This window comes from Salvelinus namaycush, chromosome 2 (assembly GCF_016432855.1).
Source record: "Salvelinus namaycush isolate Seneca chromosome 2, SaNama_1.0, whole genome shotgun sequence".
NCBI classification, from domain to species: Eukaryota; Metazoa; Chordata; class Actinopteri; order Salmoniformes; family Salmonidae; genus Salvelinus; species Salvelinus namaycush.
This window is the reverse complement of record NC_052308.1, coordinates 49,828,666-49,855,266: the sequence shown is the minus strand read 5'-3', so window position 1 is coordinate 49,855,266 and position 26,601 is coordinate 49,828,666. Positions and strand designations below refer to the sequence as shown.

The 26,601-nt window shown below is 41.2% G+C and overlaps 1 protein-coding gene across 1 annotated transcript in view; it reads right to left on the bottom strand.

Moving 5' to 3' along the window:
* The window catches only part of LOC120064336 (ral GTPase-activating protein subunit beta-like), an 80,802-nt gene extending 68,576 nt beyond the window's left edge, over positions 1–12,226 (bottom strand). Inside the window, exons 1-3 of the mRNA XM_039014851.1 lie at positions 12,115–12,226; positions 5,935–6,148; positions 1,246–1,448 (exon numbers count right to left, since the gene is read on the bottom strand). Of these exons, the coding sequence (XP_038870779.1) occupies positions 1,246–1,448; positions 5,935–6,111 (380 nt within the window). The 5' untranslated portion in view covers positions 6,112–6,148; positions 12,115–12,226. The remainder of the gene's footprint in view (positions 1–1,245; positions 1,449–5,934; positions 6,149–12,114) is intronic.
* Between the last annotated feature and the right edge of the window lie 14,375 nt (positions 12,227–26,601).

Genomic DNA, 26,601 nt, shown 5'->3' with positions numbered 1-26,601 from the left:
GGGATCTTTTAATGTTGACTGTACTATACTGACTCTGTTTAACAAATCTTTCATTGAGAGTATGAACTTTTTGTATTGTTTGTTGGTTTGGAAATGCCACCGTCAGCCAGAGAAATATGCTGAGAAGGATTATCACCACAGCAAGCAAGGTACATGGAGTCAAACAGACAGGCAGGCCTGGATGAGATCTTTAAGGTCAGGGCCCTCCGCAAGGCTCACTAAATAATTTTAGACCCAAGCCACTTTCCAGAACGCTAGCCACTGTAAGCTAGCTAGTAGAAGCCTTATGGCTAATGCTAGCTAGGATGAGCATAGTAATGTGTAAGCTAGCTACAGCTATCTCGTGGCTAAGGTATGCTGTAGCTAGCATAGTGCTGGCTGAAGGGAACCACGTGGGGGCAGTTTGACGTCAGGTAGGTATTCTCTCACAACCACAGAGCCGTGAGGCTAGCCAGTAAGTCTAGTTAACACAAACAAATAAAACATAGGTTTAACTACTCTAGAGAAGGGAGCCAGCAATTTTACTGTGTTGCAGGTAGCAATGCTGGTTTGGTTAGCTTGCCTGTGTGTTAGCTAACTAGCAGCTACCTCAGGGTGAAGGGAGCTAACAATGCTACCATGTTGCGGGTAAGCTAGCCGTGGAGCTAGTTACCGACGGTAACTGAGAAGTAAAAATACATTTCAACACAAAAAACCTTCCGGTTAGTACTCAACAGGGTCTGAAGACCTACGCTCGGCAGCAATATTCTTCACTGTTCACTTGTGAGCAGGTATCCAGTCAATATGAGAATAGAATAGAGATACTCTTTGTGAGGAAGAGAAATTAGAATTACCAGAGGCCTGGAGAGTGGCTCCTTTTATGGAAGTGAAGGTCTCACCTCATTTACCATTCTACCTGTCTCCAACAAACGTTTTGATTGGTACTTCTGGGATTAGGCGGTCCTTAGTGAACCCCCATATGTGATACATTGAAACAAGTATTTGAAAGAGAACCAATATGTAATTTTGGGTGAGCTATCCCTTTAAGGTCAAGAAATTGTAATACGTTACATAAGATACCCTCCATTAGTTCATCAAACCAAATCAATACACAACATCATCCATCCATCCGTCAACAGCATTTGTGAGTGGCTAGTATCTATTAAGAAAATGCAACACACAATCTAGACACACCGTTAGAGGTTACCAGAGCGTAGGCACACAATTAGCGGTTAGCCAGAGCGTAGGCACACAGTTAGCTTGTACCTGGGCAGGAAGAGGTTGTGGAGGTGTTTGAGGATGGTCTGCACGTAGAGGTTGGGCTCCTTGGCGATTGGCTGGGGGATGGAGTCGCGCGGAGCGACCAGCGCCATTATCCAGTCCGTGTAGACGTCCACGCACAGCTTGACCGTGTCCCCGTCCAAAGGCAGGGTCAGGCCGTAGCACAGCACCTCCATTGTCCACTTCACCTGTCAATCACACCACACCAAGAACTCTGCCGTTAGAAAGAGACATTGCGCACTGGACTGCAGCAAGCTAGACAGTCAGATGTCATGTCATGACTTAACACTTGAAAGATGACCACAATAAGATGAACTATTGCTGCATTGAGGTAAACAATTTTCTTTATGCTTAATTATGCTGATTGTAGTGAAATTAACTTAATTTCAGGTCATTATCAATTTTTAGTGTGACCAAATCATGTGCTGGTGCCGCCAACTGAAAAAGTTAGCGTAGAGTGATTGTTCATCCACATGAGTGACCGTGACTATATGTAGCATTCGAAACCTAGAGTGTGGATCAAAGCTACTTTCAAAAATGAATTCAAATCATTCAGAAATGTAGGTGAACTAGGCCTATTGCCTGGTGGAACCAGCCTGATTGCGGTGTTCACCATTCTATCATGTCTCAAAACACAGCAATCAGGGTGGTTAGCCAAGCTAGGTGAACTACCCCTTTATAAACTACAGTGTTCTACACTAACTTTTTCAGTTGGCGGCACCAGCACATGATTTGGTCACACTAAAAATTTATAATGACCTGGCCTGTGTCCCATAATGCGCCTGCATTCCATACAGAACCAGGCGAATAATGACTAGCCATCTTTTAAATGAGCATGTCTTTGTGTTCTTACATTGATTTGGAAAGATTTACTGTAACAGCAAAAGAAGAGACAAATAAAGTGTGAAATGCAAAATCCTCTAGAGTGCAGAATCTAAACGATACTTGATACCAAAACGAAACCAAAAAAGAATAATAATAATTACGTGCATAATTTCAATAGCAGGTGATTTTATCTTTCACTTACAGGCCAGGCAAGTAGCCTATGCAGGGTTCATACTGCCAAGTCAAATTCAAGGACTTAAGGACTTCAAGTACTTAACTGTAATTTTCAAGGACCTACATTCTATATTTAAATTGTTGTAATAGCCTATAGAATTTTTTATTTTTTTTAATATATATATTTTTAAATCAACCAAAATGTACAGTGGTTCCTCCTTTAAAAGTTGTCATACTGCAGCACACCTTGCGGGCTGCTGCAGCATTCTGTGGCACGTTATTTATTTGTCAGACATTTTTTCTGTTAGTGCTAGTTTGACCACCAGAGGGCATCTTTGAGAAGCATTTGACTTCCATATTGGCATTAACAGAGAATTTAAAACCTTTTTTGTAATAACATAGTAAGTGGGATTGATTAAGAAATGTGTCTTAATTCATTTGATTAATATACTATGGTGTTTCTATTCTGAGAAAAACAAAAAATGAAACCAACAGGGTTTCCGTTGGGATGGAATGGAAAATATGGCGCTGTACAACGTGACGGTCGGGAGTAGGCTACAGCATAAGAGGATTGGAGGATTCTAAATTAATATCTAAGGGGCATAACCGTGGAGCATGGGGGTAGCAGCATCCTGATGTGGGGGTGCTTTGCTGCAGGAGGGACTGGTGCACTTCACAAAATAGATGGCATCATGAGGGGGGAAAATTGTGTGGATATATTGAAAGCAACATCTCAAGGCATCAGTCAGGAAGTTAAAGCTTGGTCGCAAATGGGTCTTCCAAATGGACAATGACCCCAAGCATACTTCCAAAGTTGTGGCATAATGGCTTAAGGACAACAAAGTCAAGGTATTGTAGTGGCCATCACAAAGCCCTAACCTCAATCCTATAGAAAATTTGTGGGCAGAACTGAAAAAGCGTGTGCGAGCAAGGAGGCCTAAATACCTGACTCAGTTACACCAGCTCTGTCAGGAGGAATGGGCCAAAAGTCACCCAACTTATTGGGGGAAGCTTGTGGAAGGCTACCCAAAACATTTGACCCAAGTTAAACAATTTAAAGGCAATGCTACCAAATACTAATTGAGTGTATGTACACTTCTGACCCACTGGGAATGTGATGAAATAAATAAAAGCTGAAATAAATTATTCTCTACTATTATTCTGAAAATGTACATTCTTAAAATAAAGTGGTGATCCTAACTGACCTAAGATAGGGATTTTTACTCAGATTAAATGTCAGGAATTGTTAAAAACTTATTTTAAATGTACTTGGCTAAGGTGTATGTAAACTTCCGACTTCAACTGTATATATATAAATAAACAAATAGGTCAAAAGTTTTAGAACACCTACTCATTCTAGGGTTTTTCTTTATTTTCTACATTACACATATGTAATTCTGTAATACCAAAAAGTGTTAAACAAATCAAAATATATTTTATATTCTTCAAAATAGCCACCCTTTGCCTTGATGACAGCTTTGTACACTCTTGGCAACCAGCTTCAACCCCTACTCATGAGGTAGTCACCTGGAATACATTTAAATTAACAGGTGTGCCTTGTTAAGTTCATTTGTGGAATTTCTTTCCTTCTTAATGTGTTTGAGCCAATCAGTTGGGTTGTGTCAAGGTAGGGGTGGTATACAGAAGATAGCCCTATTTGGTAAAATACCAAGTCCATATTATGCAGGAACAGCTCAAATAAGCAAAGAGAAACGACCGTCAATCATTAGCTTAAGACATGGTCACTCAATACACAACATTTCAAGAACTCTGAAAGTTTCTTCAAGTGCAGTCACAAAAACCATCAAGCGCTATGATGAAACTGGCTCTCATGAGGACCACCACAGGAAAGGAAGACCCAGAGTTACCGCTGCAGAGGAGAAGTTTATTAGAGTTACCAGCCTCAGAATATGCAGCCCAAATAAATACTACATGGAGTTCAAGTAACAGACACATCTCAACATCAACTGTCCAGAGGAGACTGTGTGAATCAGGCCATCGTGGTCAAATTGCTGCAAGAAACCACTACTAAAAAGGACACCAATAAGAAGAAGAGACTTGCTTGGGCCAAGAACCACGAGCAATGGACATTAGACCAGGGGAAATTTGATCTCCGCATGTGTGGTTCCCACCGTGAAGCATGGAGGAGGTGTGATGGTGCTTTGCTGGTGACACCGTCTGACTTATTTAGAATTCAAGACACACTTAACCAGCATGGCTACCACAGCATTTTGTAGCGATACACCATCCCACCTGTCTTGCACTTGGACTATCATTTGTTTTTCAACAGGACAATGACCCAACACACCTCCAGGCTGTGTAAGGGCTATTTGACCGAGGGTAATGGAGTGCTGCATCAGATGACCTGGCCTCCACAATCACCAGACCTCAACCCAAATAAGATGGTTTGAGATGAGTTGGACTGCAGAGTGAAGGAAAAGCAGCAACCAAGTGCTCAGCATGTGGGAACTCTTGAGAGAATGCAAAGAATGTGCAAAGCTGTCATCAAGGCAAAGGGTGGCTATATATTTTTTTATTTGTTTAACACTTTTTTGGTATCTACATTCCATGTGTTATTTCATAGTTGATACCTTCACTATTATTGTACAATGTAGAAAATAGTCAAAATAAAGAAAAACCCTTGAATGAGTATGTGTCCAAACTTTTGACTGGTACTATATAAATAAGTGCACGAAAAGAGACTTATCTGGCAAACTAAAATTAGCAGGAAAGAAAAAGAGAAGGGACTTAAGGCCATGCATACATTCTTTGGCAGATGGTTTACATGTTCCTTCGCCTACTACAAACAAGCCTTATCTGGCTGCTGAGACTGGACTGGGGGTGAGCTCAAAGAGACGTTTTCCACTAGGGTGGAGAAACACTGTCACTATAAAGCCGCAGGGGTCGAATGCCCCGGAGGTATACTCAGGAAATCCTGTTATGTTATCAAGCAAGCCCAGAGGCCTGGGGGTATCCGAGCTACGAGGCAAACATGATGGGGAAGTAAGCAGTACATTTTCCACAGACAAAAGGGGGTGGAAAATGCTATTTTTCACCCAGCAGCAATCAGAGAGAAGAGATTTGAAAACACAACATAATTTAGAGAGGGAGGTGGTGGCGTATTTTTCAATCAAGCACAGTAGAAAAAAATTATAATAATATTTCAATTTCCAGGATGTAGCCTTAGTCCAAATGTGCAGGTGACCATTCAGCCTCCTTGGTTTTCTAAAAATAAGGGACTGACAAAGCCTAGCCTATGAAAGGTGTGTTGGATGTATCATGTAGCCTGTTTTTGAGGAAATAGGCAGAACAATGTCAGAAGAACTTGGAGCTAAAGAGGGAAGAAACTTTTCAATTCTAATGAGTGGCAATGAAGTAGAGCTTGACATTAGTATACTCTCCCCGTATCTACAGCAAAGAATCAAGTAGGACTAGTTGGGAAACTACCCTAGAAATCCAACATTCCAACTTCACTTTCAACTGACAGCTGTAGCTAGCTTATTCCCCTTGAACGTAAAATGCAAGATGGGATGTTGGGTTTCTAGGGTAGTTCCCCTAGATGGGCCAAGTCAAAAAAAAAAAGTATTCACCTGTATGGCTTACACATGCATCTACATACACATCTGATTCAGCCATGCAAAAGAATCTGGGTTGTTTTCAGCACAGTCTGCCTACCTCTTTGTCGGTCTTGAGCAGGCTATCGGTGGACAGGGTGCCCAGGGTCACCCCCAGAGGTCTAACCACTGCATTGGCCACGTCGCGCCCCACCACCGGAGGGTACGAGTGAAGGACACTCAGGTGGCCTAGGTCGCTCTGCACCACCAGGTGCAGAGACCTCCATTCCGAATACATGGCGGTGGCTTTTGCTTCTACTGGGTCCAATTGTTACCTGTGTGTACAAGGAGTGGAGTCAGCATATGCGTAAACAGAGTGGGACTCAGAGCCAGGCTGAAGTAGACTTATTAAAGCAACAACAAATGCCCATTACATAAGGTGGACCCTGATGCTTGATATTCCCATAAGTTAAAATTCAGTTTGACCTTTTCATGTAGCTTCAAAAATACAAACATGTCAAAGGCAAACTGTGTGAAAAGGCACAATTGAAGTAGACCCACGCTGTGAATACGACATTGAACAGAGAGAGAGCCTTGACGTGTTATCGCCAGAATTATCTAAAAGGAATGCTAATATTAACAAAAAGGGCTTCACTGAGAGTGCCAAATGCACTTTGCAAGTGCCAAATAGTGGACTGGAGACAGATACTGTTCAGGTGCACAACAGTAAAAGGTCATCTTGAAAAGCATAGAAGACGTGCACAGCAATAACTTAGTGCACAGCTCTTTCTAGAGATAAGTTAGCTAGCTAGCTAGCTGAGCCTAAAAACAAAATAGAAGTAACATATTAGCTAGCCAGCCAAGTTGCCTAAAGATGTTTTGACTCAAGGTTAGGCAAAACCAAATTATTGCTGGGTAACGTCAAAAAATAAAAGGCAACCCTGAACCCATTGACAACTGCATGATAAACAGACAACAGGCCCAGATTGCATGAGCAACAGACACACACTTGCTGTTTTGCTATACTAGCTACACTAAAAAGAAATACAAATGCAACAATTTCTAAGATTTTACTGAGTTGCAGTTCATAGAAGGAAATCAGTCAAATTAAATACATTTATTAGGCCCTAATCTATGATTTCACATGACTGGGCAGGGAGCCAGTACCCCCGATCCCCCCTCCCCGGCTGCGGATGTGAGGCCGGTTGGACATACTGACAAATTCCCTAAAACGACATTGGCTTATGGTAGAGAAACTAACATTCAATTATCTGGCAACAGCTCTGTTGGATATTGCTGCATTCAGCATGCCAATTGTGCAGTACCTCAAAATTAGAGACATCTGTGGCATTGTGTTGTGTGACAAAACTGCACATTTTAGAGTGGCCTTTGATTGTTGCCAGCACAAGGTACAGCTGTGTAATGATCATGCTGTTTAATCAGTTTATTGATAGACCTTCCACCTGAGAGGTGTAGCATATCTTGGCAAAGGAGAAATGCTCACTAACAGGGATGTAAACAACTTTGTGCATCGTGAAATTATTCAGACCCCTTGACTTTTTCCACATTTTGTTACGTTACAGCATTATTGTAAAACGGATTAAAATTGTTTTCCCCTCAATCTACACACAATACCCCATAATGACAAAGTGAAAACAGGTTTAAGAAAACGTTGCACACTTGTTAAAAAAAATGTTAAAACAGAAATAACTTATATACATAAGTATTCAGACCCTTTGCTATGAGACTTGAAATTGAGCACAGGTGCATCCTGTTTCCATTGATCATCCTTGAGATGTTTCTACAACTGGATTCCAGTCCATCTGTGGAAAATTCAATTGGTTGGACTTGATTTGAAAAAGGCACACACCTATCTATATAAGGTCCCATAGAGCATATAAGAGCAAAAATAAAGCCAAGAGGTTGAAGGAATTGTCCGTAGAGCTACAAGACAGGATTGTGTTGAGGCACAGATCTGGAGAAGGGTACCAAAACATTTCTGCAGCATTGAAGGTCCTAGAACATAGCGGCCTCCACCATTCTTAAATGGAAGTAGTTTGGAACTACCAAGACTTCCTAGAGCTGGCCACCCAGCCAAACTGAGCAATCGGGGTAGAAGGGAGGTGACCACGAACTGACAAGAGATCCAGAATTCCTCTGCAGAGATGGGAGAACCTTCCAGAAGGACAACCATCTCTGCAGCACTCCACCAATCAGGCCTTTATGGTAGAGTGGCCAAATGGAAGCCATTCCTCAGTAAAAAAGGCACATGACAGCCCCCTTGGAGTTTGCCAAAGGGCACGTAAAGACTCAGACCATGAGAAACAAGAATCTCTGGTCTGATGAAAACAAGATTGAACTCTTTGGCATTAATGCCAAGCATCACATCTAGAGGAAACCTGGCACCATCCCTACGGTGAAGCATGGTGGTGACAGCATCATGCTGTGGGGATGTTTTTCAGTGGCAGGGACTGTGAGACTAGTCAGGGTCGAGGGAAGGATGAACGGAGCAAAGTACAGAGAGATCCTTGATAAAAGCCTGCTCCAGAGCACTCACTACCTCAGACTGGGGGTGAAGGTTCACCTTCCAACAGGACAACAACCCGAAGTACACAGCCAAAACAACACAGGAGTGGCTTCGGGACAAGTCTCTGAATGGCCCAGCCAGAGCCCGGACTTGAACCCGATCTAACATCTCTGGAGACACCTGAAAATAGCTGTGCAGTGACGCTCCCCATCCGACCTGAGAGGATCTGCAGAGAAGAATGGGAGAAACTCCCCAATTACAGTTGTGCAAAGCTTGTAGCGTCATACCCAAGAAGAATTGAGGCTGTAATCGCTGCCAAAGGTGCTTCAAAGTGCTGAGTAAAGGGTCTGAAAACTTATGTAAATGTAATATTTCGGTTTATTTTTTGGAAATAATTTGGAAACATAAAAAATAATAAAAATGCAGCTCGATTAGACAATTGTAATCAGAAGATACTATTAACGTAAATATTGGCAGACACGAGAGGTATGTGGCAGGGTCTACAGTCAATCACTGACTACAAAAGGAAAACCAGCCCTGTCGCGGACCACGATGTCTTGCTCCCAGACAAACTAAATAACTTCTTTGCTCGCTTTGAGGACAACAGTGCCACTGACACAGTCCGCTACCAAAACCTGCGGGCTCTCCTTCACTGCAGCCAACGTGAGAAAAACATTTAAACGCGTTAACCCTCGCAAGGCTACCGGCCCAGACGGCATCCATAGCCGCGTCCTCAGAGCATGCGCAGACCAGCTGGCTGGTGTGTTTACGGACATATTCAATCAATCCTTATCCCAGTCTGCTGTTCCCACATGCTTCAAGAGGGCCACCATTGTTCCTGTTCCCAAGAAAGCGAAGGAAACTGAGCTAAATGACTATCACCCCGTAGCACTCACTTCTGTCATCATGAAGTGCTTTGAGAGACAAGTCAAGGACCATATCACCTCCACCCTACCTGACACCCTAGACCCACGCCAATTTGCTTACCGCCCCAATAGGTCCACAGACGACGCAATCGCAATCACACTGCCCTAACCCATCTGGACGAGAGGAATACCTATGTAAGAATGCTGTTCATCGACTACAGCTCAGCATTTAACACCATAGTACCCTTCAAACTCGTCATCAAGCTCGAGACCCTGGGTCTCGACCCCGCCCTGTGCAACTGGGTCCTGGACTTCCTGACGGGCCGCCCCCAGGTGGTGAGGGTAGGTAACAAAATCTCCACCCCACTAATCTTCAACACTGGGGCCCCACAAGGGTGCGTTCTCAGCCCTCTCCTGTACTCCCTGTTCACCCTTGACTGCGTGGCCATGCACGCCTCCAACTCAATCATCACGTTTGCAGACGACACTACAGTGGTAGGCTTGATTACCAACAACGACGAGACGGCCTACAGGGAGGAGGTGAGGGCCCTCGGAGTGTGGTGTCAGGAAAATAACTTCACACTCAACGTCAACAAAACAAAGGAGATGATCGTGAACTTCAGGAAACAGCAGAGGGAGCAGCCCCCTATCCACATCGACGGGACAGCAGTGGAGAAGTTGGAAAGTTGAGTTCCTCGTACATATCACGGACAAACTGAAATGGTCCACCCACACAGACAGCATGGTGAAGAAGGCACAGCAGCGCCTCTTCAATCACAGGAGGCTGAAGAAATTTGGCTTGTCAATAAAAACACTCAAACTTTTATAGATGCACAATCGAGAGCATCCTGTCGGGCTGCATCACCGCCTGGTACGGCAACTGCTCCGCCCACAACCGTAAGGCTCTCCAGAGGGTAGTGAGGACTGCACAACGCATCACCGGGGGCAAACTACCTGCCCTCCAGGACACCTACACCACCCGATGTCACAGGAAGGCCAAAAAGATCATCAAGGACAACAACTACCCGAGCCACTGCCTGTTCACCCCACTATCCTCCAAAAGGTGAGGTCAATACAGGTGCATCAAAGCGGAGACCGAGAGACTGAAAAACAGCTTCTATCTCAAGGCCATCAGACTGTTAAACAGCCATCACAAACATTGAGTGGCTGCTGCCAACATACGGACTCCTCTTTAGCCACTTTAATAATGAAAAAATGTATGGAATAAATGTATCACTAGCCACTTTAAACAATGCCACTTTATATAATGTTTACATACCCTACATTACTCATCTCATATGTATATACTGTACTCTATACCATCTACTGCATCTTGCCTATGCCGTTTGGCCATCGCTCATTCATATTTTTTTTATGTACATATTCTTATTCATTCCTTTACACTTGTGTGTATAAGGTAGTTGTTGTTAAATTGTTAGGTTAGATTACTTGTTAGATATTACTGCATGGTCGGAACTAGAAGCACAAGCATTTCGCTACACTCGCATTAACATCTGCTAACCATGTGTATGTGACAAATAAAATTTGAAGAATAAATGCAGATAAAATAATGCTGTCATTGAAAAGTGTACACCCAATGTAGGCTACTGCCCATTTAAGAGCTAGAATTAATTTGGTACCCAATGTTGTGATTCTCACCACTCATGTTTTTGTCTTCACACTATTCATACTCCACAATCTAATAAACAGTTTAGGAAGCTCGCTTAGCCTATAGGTGGTCCTGTGTAGCTCCGTTGGTAGACCATGGAGCTTTCGACGCCAGGGTTATGGGATAATTGCCCACGGGGGATCAGTTCGAAAATGTATGCACTCACTACTGTAAATCGCAAAATTATTAAAATGTTTTTTTTTTTTTACATATAGATTACATATTGCAAACAAACAATCAGAACTAAAAACTCCACACGTTGACAATCGCTAATCAATACCCAAAAACAGCAGACATTTTTTTCTGCGAACCTACACATCATCTTCTGTCTTGTGGCACCATCTAGTGCAGGGTTTCTCAAACTCGGTTCTGGGGCCCCCACTGGATACAAGTTGATTGTTGCCCTAGCACTACACAGTTGATTTCAAATATTCAAAGCTATGGTTATTTGGTTGGTTATTTGAATCAGCTGTGTAGTGCTAGAGCAAAAACTAAAACGTGTACTCTAGGACCGAGTTTAGGAAAACCCTGGTCTGGTGTGGGATTAATGACAGGCGAACCTGGGGGGCTTTGTGTTCACAATGCCCTAAAAAAAGTGAACCGGACCGCGGAATTCAAGCGAACCGAACTCAGACCAACTCTCGGAATGGTCTCAGTTCGGTTCGCTTCGGGGGCCCTTAATGGGTCTGAGTTCCGTTGCAGTGCTCACACTGAACAAAACATTAAGAGAACCGCACTGAGTTCACTAAATTTGTCTGAAAGGAATCAATTGTGAAAACACCCTTAACCCGAACTAATGGGAGGGACCTACCTGAATTTGTCTAATAGAAACTCGTTCTTTCTGCAAAACCCAAATGTTTGGACTAATGATTCACGTTAGTTACACCCATGTTAACTAGCTGATGATATCTTCAACAGGCGCGAACTAGCTATGTCTTCAATGGTACCAAATGCATTGGGACATTTAGCTAAGTAGCAAAATTAGCGTTATGGCAGGTAGCTAACACAGTCGAAAATGAACATAATGCATGGCTAGCTATAGGCAACTTACGCTGTCACAACCTGTACAACCAGCAAAGCGGGCTAGCAAGCAAGTTTCAGCCAGCGTTGTGTGAAGCAGTGTCTCACTGTTATTGAAGGCCGCACGGGCTAGCTGGAGCTAACGGTAGCTAGTTTGCTAAGCTAATGAAAACAATAACACAACAGATCAACCGCAGCTGGCTGTATATTGCTATTTACCTGTGTCGGAAGGAAATACTGTCATATCAACCGTCCGTTTTCTCAGCAAACTACACTAACTAGGATATTGCAGGACCATCTTTGAAGCAAATTCACATCCAATGACAAGCATACATTCGACGTCAATCGTCGAATCGTCATCCGGTTGACGGCTAGCCTCAGTAGCTACTGGCAACTGAACATAGAGATAGATAGATAGAGGAATCATCATGGATATAACACGTTTTAGAATGAAAATTGCCATTGCGGGCTTCAACCATTTTAAAGTAGTCAACTGGGTGGGGATTCCTATGAGTTGGGAGCAGAGATAGCCTCAATGGCACTTCCCATCCTGTCACAGACGCAAAAATACCACAGATACAAATATACGTTCTCTATCTATTTCTATGCAACTGAACCAGAGATAGAAGAAAAAGCGAGACATTTCACTGACTCCTTTTTCTGGTTCATATAGACAGGTTATATGATTCCATGTGTTTTGACTCATGTCATGTCTATGCTAATATGGCAAAAATTCCCTAGCTAGCTAACCAACAACGGTAACGATGTATTTGAGCGACAACAAATGCTCATTGTATGTATTTATGTTTTCAATAAACATTTGGAAGTAAAATATAGTTTACATGTTGTCAACAATCTAAGCCAACTCTGTATGTTTGAAGTACCCCTGACTGCAGTCTTGCAGTTTGGGGCGGGGCTCAATGTGGGCGGGGTCACAAGTGTTTATTATTATTTTATTATATTTTAGTCACACACGTTTGTGCAAGGCACACGTTGAACACAAACGTATTTCATTTGTGAAGATCGTAAGAAATATTATATGAAGTGGTACCAGCACAATTTTTGCTTTATGCTATATCTGAGACAAGCTACTGATATTGTTGCAGTGAACAACAGACTTGTTATGTATGTCGTGTACTGTTCAAATTGTGTTGATAAATGTTACAACTTTGTAATTATATTATTTCATGGGAGCATATATACACACAGTTACTACCTATCATGATTTATAATGCTATTTACTCTCCTCGTGAGAATGGAGACAGAGTATACCATATAGACATACTGACAAGCTGAATGTGCTTTGTACATTAACTGCTTCTGTTCTAGTTTCCATGAGAAATATTACCGTGATGAAAATGCCAGATTGTCTGCCTAATCAAATAACATTCAGCTTAGACACCCATACTTACCCCACAAGACATGTCACCCGGGATGTCTTCACAGTCCCCAAGTCCAAAAACAAATTCAAGACAACACACAGTATCATACAGAGCCATGATCACATGGAACTCCCTTCCATTTCCAATTTTGTATTTGTATTTATTATGGATCCTCACTTCCTGGGGCCCAGCAAAATTAAGACAGTTATATACAACAACAAAAAATTTAACATTAAATTACATTTCACAACAGATTTAAAAACACATTAAGTGTGTGCCCTCTTGCAACTACTCTACTATCACATATCTACAACACAAAATCCATGTGTACGTGTGTGTATAGTGCGTATGTTATCATGTGTGCGTATGCACGTGTCTGTGCCTGTGTGTGTGTCTCTTCACAGTCCCTGCTGTTCCATAAGCTGTATTTTATATCAGATTTTACTGCTTGCATGAGTTACTTGATGTGGAATAGAGTTCTATGTAGTCATGGCTCTATGTAGTACAGTGCGCCTCTCATAATCTGTTCTGGACTTGGAGAATGTGAAGAGACCTCTGGTGACATGTCAAGGGGGGTATGCATGGGTCTCTGAGCCGTGAGTAGTTTATTGTAATTCAACATGACAATACTACTCACAACTACAAGTAGTGATGAAGTCAATCTGTCCTCTACTTTGGGCCAGGAGAGATTGACATGCATGTTAGCTCTCCTTGTGCATTTAAAATTTCTTCAGGATCGGTGTTCCCTCCACAGGACGGTTGAGCTAATGTAGGCTAATGTGATTAGCATGAGGTTGTAAGTAACAAGAACATTTCCCAGGACATATCTGATATTGGCAGAAAGCTAAAAAAAACTCAAATTATAACAGCACTGTCCAATGTACAGTAGCTATTACAGTGAAGGAATACCTTGCTATTGTTTGAGGAAAGTGCAGAATTTTGAACATGAAAAATTATTAATAAACAAATTAGGCACATTTGGGCAGTCTTGATACAACATTTTGAACAGAAATACAATGGTTCATTGGATCAGTCTAAAACTCTGCACATACACTGCTGCCATCTAGTGGCCAAAATCTAAATTGCACCCGGGCTGGAATAATACATTATGCCCTTTCTCTTGCATTTCAAAGATGGTACAAAAAAAATCCAAAAGAACGGTTGTTTTTTTCATTGTATTACCAGATCTATTGTGTTATATTCTATTCATTCTTTCAAATGGTAAAAAGAGTATGCATATCCTTGCTTCAGGGCCTGAGCGAAAATGCGAAAAATAAATAATAAAAGGGGTGGATCTTTAAGAGGTTTTAATTAAGTTATACCAGCTCCAGTAAAGAGATCAGAGACTCGGGTGACTTCTACATCATCTTTACTAAACAACATAACACAATTAACAATTGAAACAATTAACACAGCAGACAAAACAAGGTTTGACCACTCCTCAAAAATGTCTTCACTCCTGCTCCTCAAAAGAGGCAAAGACAGTAATTTTCTTGTTGTCAACTGCATCCACATAGAACATCTCATAATCCCTCTGTAACTGGAACGAGAACATGAATGGTTCCTTGAGGAGAATATTTTGCTCTTCATCCAGGCCATCATACAACCGTAGTTCTTTAAGGGTTGTAATGTGGTCTTCCCCGTCCATCCCAATTACATTAGGGAGGGAAACAGTGCCTTTAAATGTTTGGCGTTCGCACCACCTTGCTGCCTCTAGGGTATCCCTTAGAAGAACATCTGCTTCTGTAACGGATGTGAAATGGCTAGCTAGTTAGCGGGTACGCGCTAGTAGCGTTTCAATCAGTTACGTCACTTGCTCTGAAACCTAGATGTAGTGTTGCCCCTTGCTCTGCAAGGGCCGCGGCTTTTGTGGAGCGATGGGTAACGACGCTTCGTGGGTGTCAGTTGTTGATGTTTGCAGAGGGTCCCTGGTTCGCGCCCGTGTCGGGGCGAGGGGACGTACTAAAGTTATACTGTTACATTGATGCTGTTGACCCGGATCACTGGTTGCTGCGGAAAAGGAGGAGGTTGAAAGGGGTGTGAGTGTAACGGATGTGAAATGGCTAGCTAGTTAGCGGGTACGCGCTAGTAGCGTTTCAATCAGTTACGTCACTTGCTCTGAAACCTAGATGTAGTGTTGCCTCTTGCTCTGCAAGGGCCGCGGCTTTTGTGGAGCGATGGGTAACGACGCTTCGTGGGTGTCAGTTGTTGATGTGTGCAGAGGGTCCCTGGTTCGCGCCCGTGTCGGGGCGAGGGGACGTACTAAAGTTATACTGTTACACTTCCTGAATAAATATTAAGAGTAGTGCTTCATTGGGTGAAGACAAATTACACCCCACTTTCACAATACCACCATGCAAACAAAAGCCACTATTACTAACGGGGTTTTCAGTGATATCTACTCAACAAGTCTAAACAACTATTATATCTTGCCATGCATCAAGCCTTCAGCATTACACACAGAAGACTACATACCCAGTTCACAGCTCCCAGTTCGCCATGAATATTGTTTTCAGTATCGTCTGGAAAGAAAACAGATTGTGGTGATTAAGTAATGTAGGGGAACCTCTAGGGATGTGTGTACAAGAATGCACCTTACTTTAGCTAATAGCAGTACAGTACCTGATCCTGCAGAGCTGGAGGCTGATGTGACATGCTATGTCTTCTTGGGGGGAAGCGTCTTCTACATCATCCTGAAATATATTGGGGGGGGGGGGGTTTAAGTCATTCAAACATTGGTTTAAGACCATACCACTCATCATATGATGCCTCCTACCTGTAGTGTGTTTTGTTTTCGCCGCCTTTTTCGATCTTTCAATCTCTCTTCTTCAGACCTTTGTGAGTGAATGACATACATTACATACATTCAATATGAAAATATATTCGGGTCAGTCTGGCCACAGTGAAACAAGTGATTTTAAGGATGCAAATGATTTTTTTTTAAATTATGTTCAAGACTTACGGCATGGGAAAGTTCTGCAGGAGAACTAGGCACCACCATCGCCTAAATTGCGGGATGTTTTCCTTTGAAAAAGAAAAATCACACAATCGGATGGGTATCCCAAAAAAAACTTATATCCACTAGTGATGAGACTTTTATAATTTATACATACCTCAGTGAAATCACAGTGTGCTTCCATTGCAATGTACAGAGCGTACTGTAAGTTAAGAAAGAGTAGGTTGTTAAGTTTGATAGTTCTGATAACAACAATAATAATAGTAGTAAAAAATGATAACAATAATAATAATACCCCCCCACCCCTGCCTGTGTAAACACAGCCTAAAAGATACATGTGGTTCTAGGAGATGAACTATGTAGTGTTTTTTGGTTTAGGACCTGTACAGGATGAAATTTAGGAAATGTTGTATTTTTGCAACGTTGGGACTCACATGGTTAAATGTCTGCATGCTTTTCTCCTTTGAGAAAAAAACAGCTGATTCAAAGGGGGTGTGATGGGTATTAAAACACTTCTGTTCTTACCATCGCAAGGATACTCATGTGCTTCCTCTACCGAAGTAGGTAATCGAGGAGGGGAGCAGACCCCTTCATTCGGCCTACTAACAAATTGACACTCTCCTCAACCCCTCAACCACTTATCGGTTTCTGGGTCACGGAGGAGAGAGGACGGAGGAGTCAAGGAGAGAACTGACTTTTTTCCAAATGAAAATCTCCCTATGATAGTCATCCTAAATCGACCCCTATGCACTTGTGGAGATTTGACAGGTGCAATCAATATGGTAATATTTACAACTTACCATCTGATAGGCTGGGTGGAAGTTTTGCCATATTGCGCAGACCCATCAAATCATCTCAGATCTCCAAAAGTGTATATAGGGCAAGGCGTAGGGTCTAGAGGTTGATTTGGGATTGGGCCTTAGATACTCATTTACTACTTCCCACAAATCTAAAAGCATTGCATTGGAGGAGACATTGGCTAGAGTGCTCAAATTGAGTCTTATCTTTTCAGCAAGAGCCATTTGCTTTCCAACCTGTGCTTTTCCCGTGATTGTATTTGAAGCATTGCAAAAGGCCTGTTTTGGATGCTGTTCAGACAACTGCAACTCAACATCAGCTGATTTTATAGCCTATTTGCTGTGCATTCCTGACTGTAGGCTGTACTTTTCTATTGGGCTACACTGTAGGATCTTAATTTGGTCACACTTTTGTTTCAAATTAGGATCTTGATTTACTATAGATACTATAAATTCAGTGGAAACCCACAGTTCTCTCTCTCTCCATGTGGGGGCAATCTGGCCATTTCGGACCAGGGCCTGCTATCAAAATCCTCCTCTCTTGCTCGCTCAAACGCTAAAGCATTAATTTTATTAATAAATGTCCTATTGCTACTGTAGACCTAGGTCCTATTACTGCAACATTCAAATGTACAAACATGTATCTGAAATGCATCCATACACATCAACCACTGTTGTTTTATATAGCTTAAAGTGTCACTCCAGCCTCCTTTTCACCTCATCTAACACTTGATTTACTTAGCAAAAGGAACATCTCAATAGGTGGTCATGACATAGCACAAGTTCTCTATTGCTCCTCTATTGTTACTCAAGTAAGAGGGAGGCCGATGAAATCACGGTCCTGGGAGTTTGGGAAACCCTGGTCTAAAAATCACTTTTTATCTCAAAATATGTTTGTTTTTTACCCTTTAGGGTGTGTACTTTACTGGGGCTGGAGAAATGTAACCACTCTCAAACCAACTATGGATGCAAGGACCATTCATGATATCAAAATGATAGTTTTAACCATGTTTTGAGGCTATATACTGCTTGTGGACATTTACTTTGTTTACAAACATTGGAGCAAGATAAGCTTATATTTTGAGTTCTGATGGGGTATGACAGTTGAGTTAAGCGCATGACATTTAGAAGTTATATCCGTCAAGAATCAGTGGGTTCATTTAATTAATTCAGAAGGCCAAAAATAGATAAGCAACTCAGCAACTGCTGATTGCCCCTTCAAAGTTGCACTTCAGTCTCCTTTTCCGCTCATTTAACACCTGATTTACTTAACAAAAGGCACATCTCAGTAGGTGGTCCAGATAAGTCATGACATAGCACAAGTGGGGGGGGTGGGCCTGTCTTCTTTTGTTCTCTATTGCTCCTCTATAGACGGGTTAACTGGCAACTACATGAAAACAATGCACACGCTTCAATGGGGCAGAAGTCCATGTGTTGTTGTGATTCTGGATAGCCAGATAGCTAACAACAATGACAAGAAGCTGCCATGTGGCTTGTTTCAGCTAGTTTTATCTTGTGCTTGATACCATGTCTTGTTTTGAGGTGTTTTGACTGATGTTACATATGTAATAATATGGCAAAAAATTCGCTAGCTAACTAACCAACAAGTGTAACAATGTACAGTGCATTCGGAAAGTATTCAGACCCCTTAATTTTTCCACATTTTGTTACGTTACAGCCCTATTTTGAAATTAATTAAATCGTTTTTTTGCCCCTCAATCTACACACAATACCCCTTAATTCTTGCCACTATAGGGGGTGCTGTTTCACATTAGCATAATTTCCTCTACAGATTAAACGGCTTCCTACTCAATTCTTGCTCGTACAATATGCATATTATTATTATTATTGGATAGAAAACACTCTCTAGTTTCTATAGCCGTTGGAATTTTGTCTCTGAGTGAAACAGAACTCAATCTACAGCACTTTTCATTATAGGGAGTCAGATTTCAAACATTTTGGCCACTGATCTGGAGTCAGTTTAAAGGTCCGTGTAAATGCTATGGAGAAACAGACACGTCTTACGTCTTCCCCTGGATGTCAGTGCGTGATCACGCTTTGAATGGAGTCGATTGCGCAATCAGGGGCTGTATAAAACAGAAAATACCGGAAGTAGCTTCCCTTTGCTGCCTGCGCCTTGCGCGCGAAGGACATCGGACTCGCCTCCTTCCAAGCGTTAGTTTAGCAAGTAATATTTCTCCGGTCATGTTTTTACCCGTTATAGGTGTTAACAGCATCATAAGGTAGTTAATTTGAACCGTTGTATAGCAATTTATATCCTTTTAGTGCGATTTTGAGGCATTGCTTTGTTGTGCACTTTGAAGCGCTGGGCACGTTTGGGGGTCCCGGTCGTACGTTAGTGGGCATTTCGACGGACAAGTGGACATCTTTCGACCAAAAGAAGATTAGACCCAAGAAAGGATTCTTTGCCCAAGATTCTGATGGAAGAACAGCTCACAGTAAGAACAATTTATGATGATAAATCGTGTTTCTGTCGAAAAATGTTACACGCTTACGCCGCCATTTTGTTTTGTATAGCTTCGCTCGGCGCAACCTGTATTGAAAAGTAAGGATAATTTAAAAAATGTAAATCAGCGATTGCATTAAGAACTAGTTTGTCTTTCGATTCCTGTCAACCCTGTATTTTTTAGTCAAGTATATGATTAGCTTTTGATTAAACTAGATCACTCAAAGATGGCGACCGACATTTCCAGGCTTGTTTTGCTACTATTTTCATTGTATAACCACGTTTTTTTATGGCTAAATATGCACATTTTCGAACAAACTGTATATGTATGTTGTAATATGATGTTACAGGAGTGTCATCTGAAGAATTCTGAGAAGGTTAGTGAAAAAATTTATATATTTTGGCGATGATACGATATCGCTCTCTTTGGCTAGAATCAGTGCTCGGGTAACGTTTGCGTATGTGGTATGCTAATATAACGATTTATTGTGTTTTCGCCGTAAAACACTTAGAAAATCTGAAATGTTGTCTGAATTCACAAGATCTGTGTCTTTCCATTGCTATGTGCTGTGTATTTTTAAGAAATGTTTTATGATGAGTAAATTGGTAATACACGTTGCTGTCTGTAGTAATTCTAGGAGCTTTGGTGAGATTTGTGATGCTGGCTGCAATGGCAAACTATGATTTATACCTGAAATATGCACATTTTTCTAACAAAACCTATCCTATACCATAAATATGTTATCAGACTGTCATCTGATGAGGTTTTTTCTTGGTTAGTGGCTATCAATATCTTAGTTTAGCCGAATTGGTGATAGCTACTGGTGTTGAGAGAAAATGGTGGACAAAGAAAAATGGTGATTTTTGCTAACGTGTTTAGCTAATAGATTTACATATTGTGTCTTCCCTGTAAAACATTTTAAAAATCTGAAATGGTGGCTTTATTCACAAGATCTGTATCTTTCATTAGGTGTCTTGGACTTGTGATTTAATGATATTTAGATGCTACTATTTAATTGTGACGCTATGCTAGCGATGCTAATCAGTGTGGGGGGGGTGGGGGGTGATCCCGGATCCGGGTTTGAGGCTTGGTAGAGGTTAACCTTTTCTCAATCTAGGTGGTGCTGTTTCCACTTTGGAAAATATCGTCTCCAAATTAAACTGCCTCATACTCAATTCTTGCTCGTACAATATGCATATTATTATTACTATTGGATAGAAAACAATCTCTAGTTTCTAAAACCGTTTGAATTATGTCTGTGGGTGAACCAGAACTCTTTCTGCAACGAAATCCATGACAGGAACTGCGAAGGTCTGAAAACGAGGCTCTGTTCTCAGATCAGTTTAAAGCTCTGTATGTATCCTATGGGTCGACATGAACTGCACCCGCCTTCCCCTGGATGTCAGTAACCAATGAGAAGTGGAATGGAGTGTTCACGTAGTTCTCAGAGCTTATAAAAGGCCAAGGAACGAAGTGAGCACTCTTTTCGTCGTTCGTCATTGCGCAAAGCAAGACCTCAAGATGGCATTTTGAAACGCTCAGTTATCGGCCTTAGCTATATCCGTCTGTAATTTGATTCGATATAGGTGTTAGAAACATCATAACGAAGTTATTTTAAACCGAGTTATATCAGTTTATGCGAGTATATTGCTATTTTCGGAATTTCCTTAGTATTGCGTTTTGGGGATTTGGGCATGTTGTGGCCACATAGCTATTGTTAGCTGCTAATTCCGAAGTTGAAGACGACGTTTTACAACCAAGCAACGATTCTTTTGGACAAAGGACACCTTGCCCAAGATTCTAATGGAAGCTCGTCCAAAAGTAAGAGCTATTTATGATGTTATTCCGTATTTATGTGGAAAAATGTAAACGCATTTGTCCGCCATTATTGCGGCACTAGTCTGGCTGTAACGCACACTGTATGTCTAGTAACGTTAATTTTAAAAATCTAACTCAGCGGTTGCATTAATAACTAATGCATCTTTCATTTGCTGTCCAACCTGTATTTTTTAGTCAATCTAATCGATAAATAATCGTAAACTTAGGTGCCTTTCCAAGATGGCGCCGGCCAGAATGCATGACCTGTTGCCACTGATCACATTGTGTAACCACGATTTGTGCTGCTAAATATGCACATTTTCGAACAAAACCTATATGCATTGTGTAATATGATGTTACAGGACTGTCATCTGATGAAGTATATCAAGGTTAGTCCAAAATTATATATCTTTTGCTGTATTGTTACGATCGCTAACCTGTGCTGCTGGTAAATTGCTTGTGTTTCTGGCTATTGTGCTAAGCTAATATAATGCTATATTGTGTTTTCGCTGTAAAACACTTAAAAAATCTGACATATTGGCTGGATTCACAAGATGTTGGGCTTTCATTTGCTGTATGCTGTGTATTTTTCAGAAATGTTTTAAGATGAGTAATTAGGTATTTGACGTTGGTCTCTGTAATTATTCTGGCAGCTTCGGCACTATTTCAGATTGCAGCTGCAATGTAGAACTGTGATTTATACCTGAAATATGCACATTTTTCTAAAAAAACATATGCTATACAATAAATATGTTATCAGACTGTCATCTTATGAAGTTGTTTCTTGGTTAGTGGCTATATATATCTTTATTTGGTCGAAATTGTGATAGCTATCCATGCAGGAAAAAAATGGTGGGAAAAAAAAGTTGTGTCTTTTGCTATCGTGGTTAGCTAATAGATTTACATATTGTGTCTTCCCAGTAAAACATTTTGAAAATCAGAAATGATGGCTGGATTCACAAGATGTGTATCTTTCATCTGGTGTCTTGGACTTGTGATTTAATGATATTTAGATGCTAGTATTTACTTGTGACACTATGCTAGGCTATGCTAGTCAGCTTTTTTACTGTGGGGGGTGCTCCCGGATCCGGGATGCTGTGCAAGTAGAAGTTAAAGTTCTTGAGTCCAGCCTCTGTGGACGTTTCACACCAGGAGCATGCTGTTCAACTGTGTATTCCCGTTAACTGCCATAACATGAGCCAAAATGCAAACCAGAGAGGAAGTGCAGTGTGTCATGGACTCCAGATTAATTTACGGTATTGAGCAGCGTCCAGATCCTGTTGATCACTGCACAGAAAGGTCACCTTGACCACAAGGGGCCAGAGCTGGACAGCAGACCTGGGTTCAAATACTATTTGACATAATTTCAAATACTTGCTAAGTGTGCCTGATTGAGCTGGGATGTTGCAATGGAACCAGTAGAAAAGTCCCAAATATGCAAACCCCGCCCACCTGGCATTTCAGACAGGCTTTACCCTAAAGCAAAACCTCAAGGTATTTGAAAGATTTCAAATAGTATTTGAACCCAGGTTTGTTGGACAGGGCTAAATATATGACAGAGCTACTGTAGAAGCAAATAACAATTCATGAGAATTTTGCAGTCACTATGTCTTAATCCCCCCTCATTAACTCCATACTCCTTCCTGTTTTACTTCGGGTGATTCATGTGTTTTGGGGGAGTATTTGCTCACTCGTATTGTTTTATTTCCCAGAAACGTGTAAATAGTGACTATTTCCATTTCAGGTGAAATGAAAATACCAGCTTGGCTTTCGTTTACAGTCACAGCTGGAGATGAGCAGGTGTTTCCCTTTTCTTGCATGGCCACCCAACCCATCATAACACTGTACACACACTACATGCCTATTTCCTTGGCACTTGTCTAGTGTAATAGTTAAGGAGGTTTATTGTAGCCTGGGTACCAGTCTGTTTAGCTATCATTCCACTCCTTGCCACTCATGTCATGCTAAGCATTGGTGGATGTAATAGCTGAACAGAAACTGGCAATCAGGCAAACAACTTAACACGTGTTTCTACAAGGTTTAGATAAATGAGTACATGGAACTCCGCTGTACAGTATGTGTGACTGATAGAAGTGCCCTAAACTGGTCTCAGATCTATTTGTGCTATCATGTGAACTCCTTTGTCACTCATTGTCATGCTGTCAATGGCAAGTTGTGGTTTGACAGTTTTCTTGAACTGCTAACCGCAAGGGAAATTGCGTTGATGTCATCCTCTATCAATAAATGACTTAGGTCATAGATTCAAAACATTGCATTGCAGATTTCATTTGCCACTGTCTTCTCATAACACAAACATTTATCTGTTAGGACTGGCACTAATAACAACCCCAGCTGCCTCAGTAATTCTCTCAGTGGTCTGTGAAGGTAACGTCGCTTAGGGCCCCCAAAAGGCTAGGGCAGGCTCTGACTGAATGTGTGGGTACGGACGCAGACCCACAAGCCATTTTTAATTTAACCAGGGAAGTCAGTTACGAACAAATTCTTATTTACAATGACAGCCTACCGGGGAACAGTGGGTTAACTGCCTTGTTCAAGGGCAGAACGACAGAGTTTCTTTTACCTTGTCAGCTCGGGGATTCAATCCAGCAACCTTTCGGTTACTGACCCAATGCTCTAACCACTAGGCTACCTGCAGCCCCTCATGATGAGTTCAGGTTATTTATGGCCCCCAGCCCCATCAAAGTTGCGCATCCCTGCCCTAGATGGTGATCTTGGGTCAGGTTTGTATCTCCCCCACTAATGGTTATGGTTAGGATTGGGGGAGAGGAAGCTGATCCTAGATCTGTGCCTAGGGTAAACTTAATCCCAAAGCCACGGAGAGAGGCACGATAGTGATTGTTTTCCTCCTGCCACTCAAACCAGGTTAATCCTAATCTCATTGGTCCTATACAACAGGATGGGGCTAGGATTCAAGTTCCTGGTGGTAAGGATCATTGGATAAAGAGGGACACTGACTGGAGCAGTGATTACTATGTTCATATGTTGGGCCTATAAGTAGCCTTGCACAAGCCTTGGCTAAGTGTACAAGTAGAAATAATTTCAAATTCCTTATATTAAGCAAACGGACCCATTTTTTATTTATTTTATTTATGGATACCCAGGGGCACACTCCAACACAGACATAATTTACAAACGAAGCATGTGTGTTTAGTGTGTCAGCCAGATCAGAGGTAGTAGGGATGACCAGGGCTGTTCTCTTGATAGGTGCATGAATTTGACCATTTTCCTGTCCTGCTTAGCATTCAAAATGTATCAAATACTTTTGGGTGTCAGGGAAAATGTATGAAGTAAAAAGTACATTATTTTCATTCGTGAAGTAAAAGTAAAAAGTTGTCAAAAATATAAATAGTAAAGTACAGATACCCAACAAAAACTACTTAAGTAGTACTTTAAAATATTTGTATTTAAGTACTTTACATCAATGATAATGTTTCCTACATGGTTTTATTTAAAGTACTGTTCTCAAATTGTTCCGAGAACGTTAAGAAATAACATTCTTCTGTGGGAATTTCAGTACTTCAGCATAACATTTTACTTCCGCATAACACTGATATGTTGTTTCCATTACTTGTCACGTTCCTGACCTTGTTTTCCTTTTGTATAGTTGTGTTTAGTGGGTCAGGACGTGAGCTGGGTGGGCAGTCTGTGTTGTTTGTTCTATGTTAAGTGTCAGTGTTAATTGACCTTGTATGGCTCTCAATCAGAGGCAGGTGGTAGACGTTTTCCTCTGATTGAGAACCATATATAGGTAGGTTGTTTCACATTGTTTGTTGTGGGTGGTTGTCTTCCGTGTCTGTGTATGTTGCACCACACGGGACTGTTTCGGTTTGTCGTTCGTGTATGTAGTCTGTTCCTGTTCGTGCGTTCTTCGTATATTGTAAGTTCTCAAGTCCAGGTCTGTCTACATCGTTTATTTGTTTTGTAGGTTGTTGAAGTGTTTTCGTGTTTCGTCTTTACTTTAATAAACATCATTATGTCCACATTCCACGCTGCGCTTTGGTCCAATCCCTACTCCTCCTCTTCAGACGAAGAGGAGGAGAATGACCGTTACATTACTTCAGGCCCTTGTACCTTCCTCGTTATTATTTGTGATTGTGCAACAGGGAATTGTAATAGATGTGATTAAATGGAGTCCCCAAATATTCTTACTGTGTGGTAATTGATAGCATGTCAGCGTCACTACAGCTGGAGTGTATTTCTTTCATTCTCAACCTTTATGTTGCTTTTGTCAGTAAGCATGTAAAGAACATACATTTTATTCAATCACATGAAGGACAAAACACTTACTGTACAGAAAAGGATTAGACTATACATGTACATCAGTTCACATACTGGGTAAACAATATGAAAAGGATTAGACTACATGGACATCAGTTCACAAAAACAATATGCCAATCAATATGCCAAGCAGTCAAATGCACTTGGTATTGACCCCACGACTGGTGTCTGGGGTGCTTGCTCATTAAGGGCTGGTATCCCGGACATAGATTAAGCTTGTAAAATTGCCAGTGTAGACATCCCCCACAATAACCAATGTTTAGTCAACAATATGTATTCCATTTTATTCACACTTAATATTATAATATTAATAATAATATAATAATAATATATTATATTAATAATAATATAATTATATTATAATTATAATCAACAAATTTGAATTTATTTGGTGACAACAATATTACAGACAGGACAGATTTTGGGTCATAACATGGGACACAACATCACAGTAACATCTCGATAAATGCATTAGCTATATTGTAGGATATTTCATTTATTTATGTTAGAAATTTGGATCACATCTAAGCCTATGTAATTATGTTGTAAGGATGTAAGGATAAAGATGTATTCAAGCTCTAAATAGTCATCCCCAAAAAAAGCAAACATGTATTGATAATAACCAATGATAGGTGGCAACAACAACCATTTATGAGCATTTAGGGCCTTCAGCTTCCAAAAAAACAAGGAAGGTTGTCTCCCACAATGCTTTGGTTCCAATTTCAAGTTTCAGTTGGTGGGGAGAAACTGCAGAAATTTCTAGTTGACAGCAGTCGAATGTTTATGACCTTTGATCACATGGTTGTTGTAAAGGTCATGTAGTCGCAAGTCGGACATATTTTATACCCATAATGCAACACACTTTGAAAGACAATGACCAACATTGGTAAACTTCTTGACAAAAGTGATCCGCTTGAACGCGCCCAATGGGCTTGTTCGACATTGCAGCCGACAGTGCCGACTACCAAGAACCTTGTATCATAAAT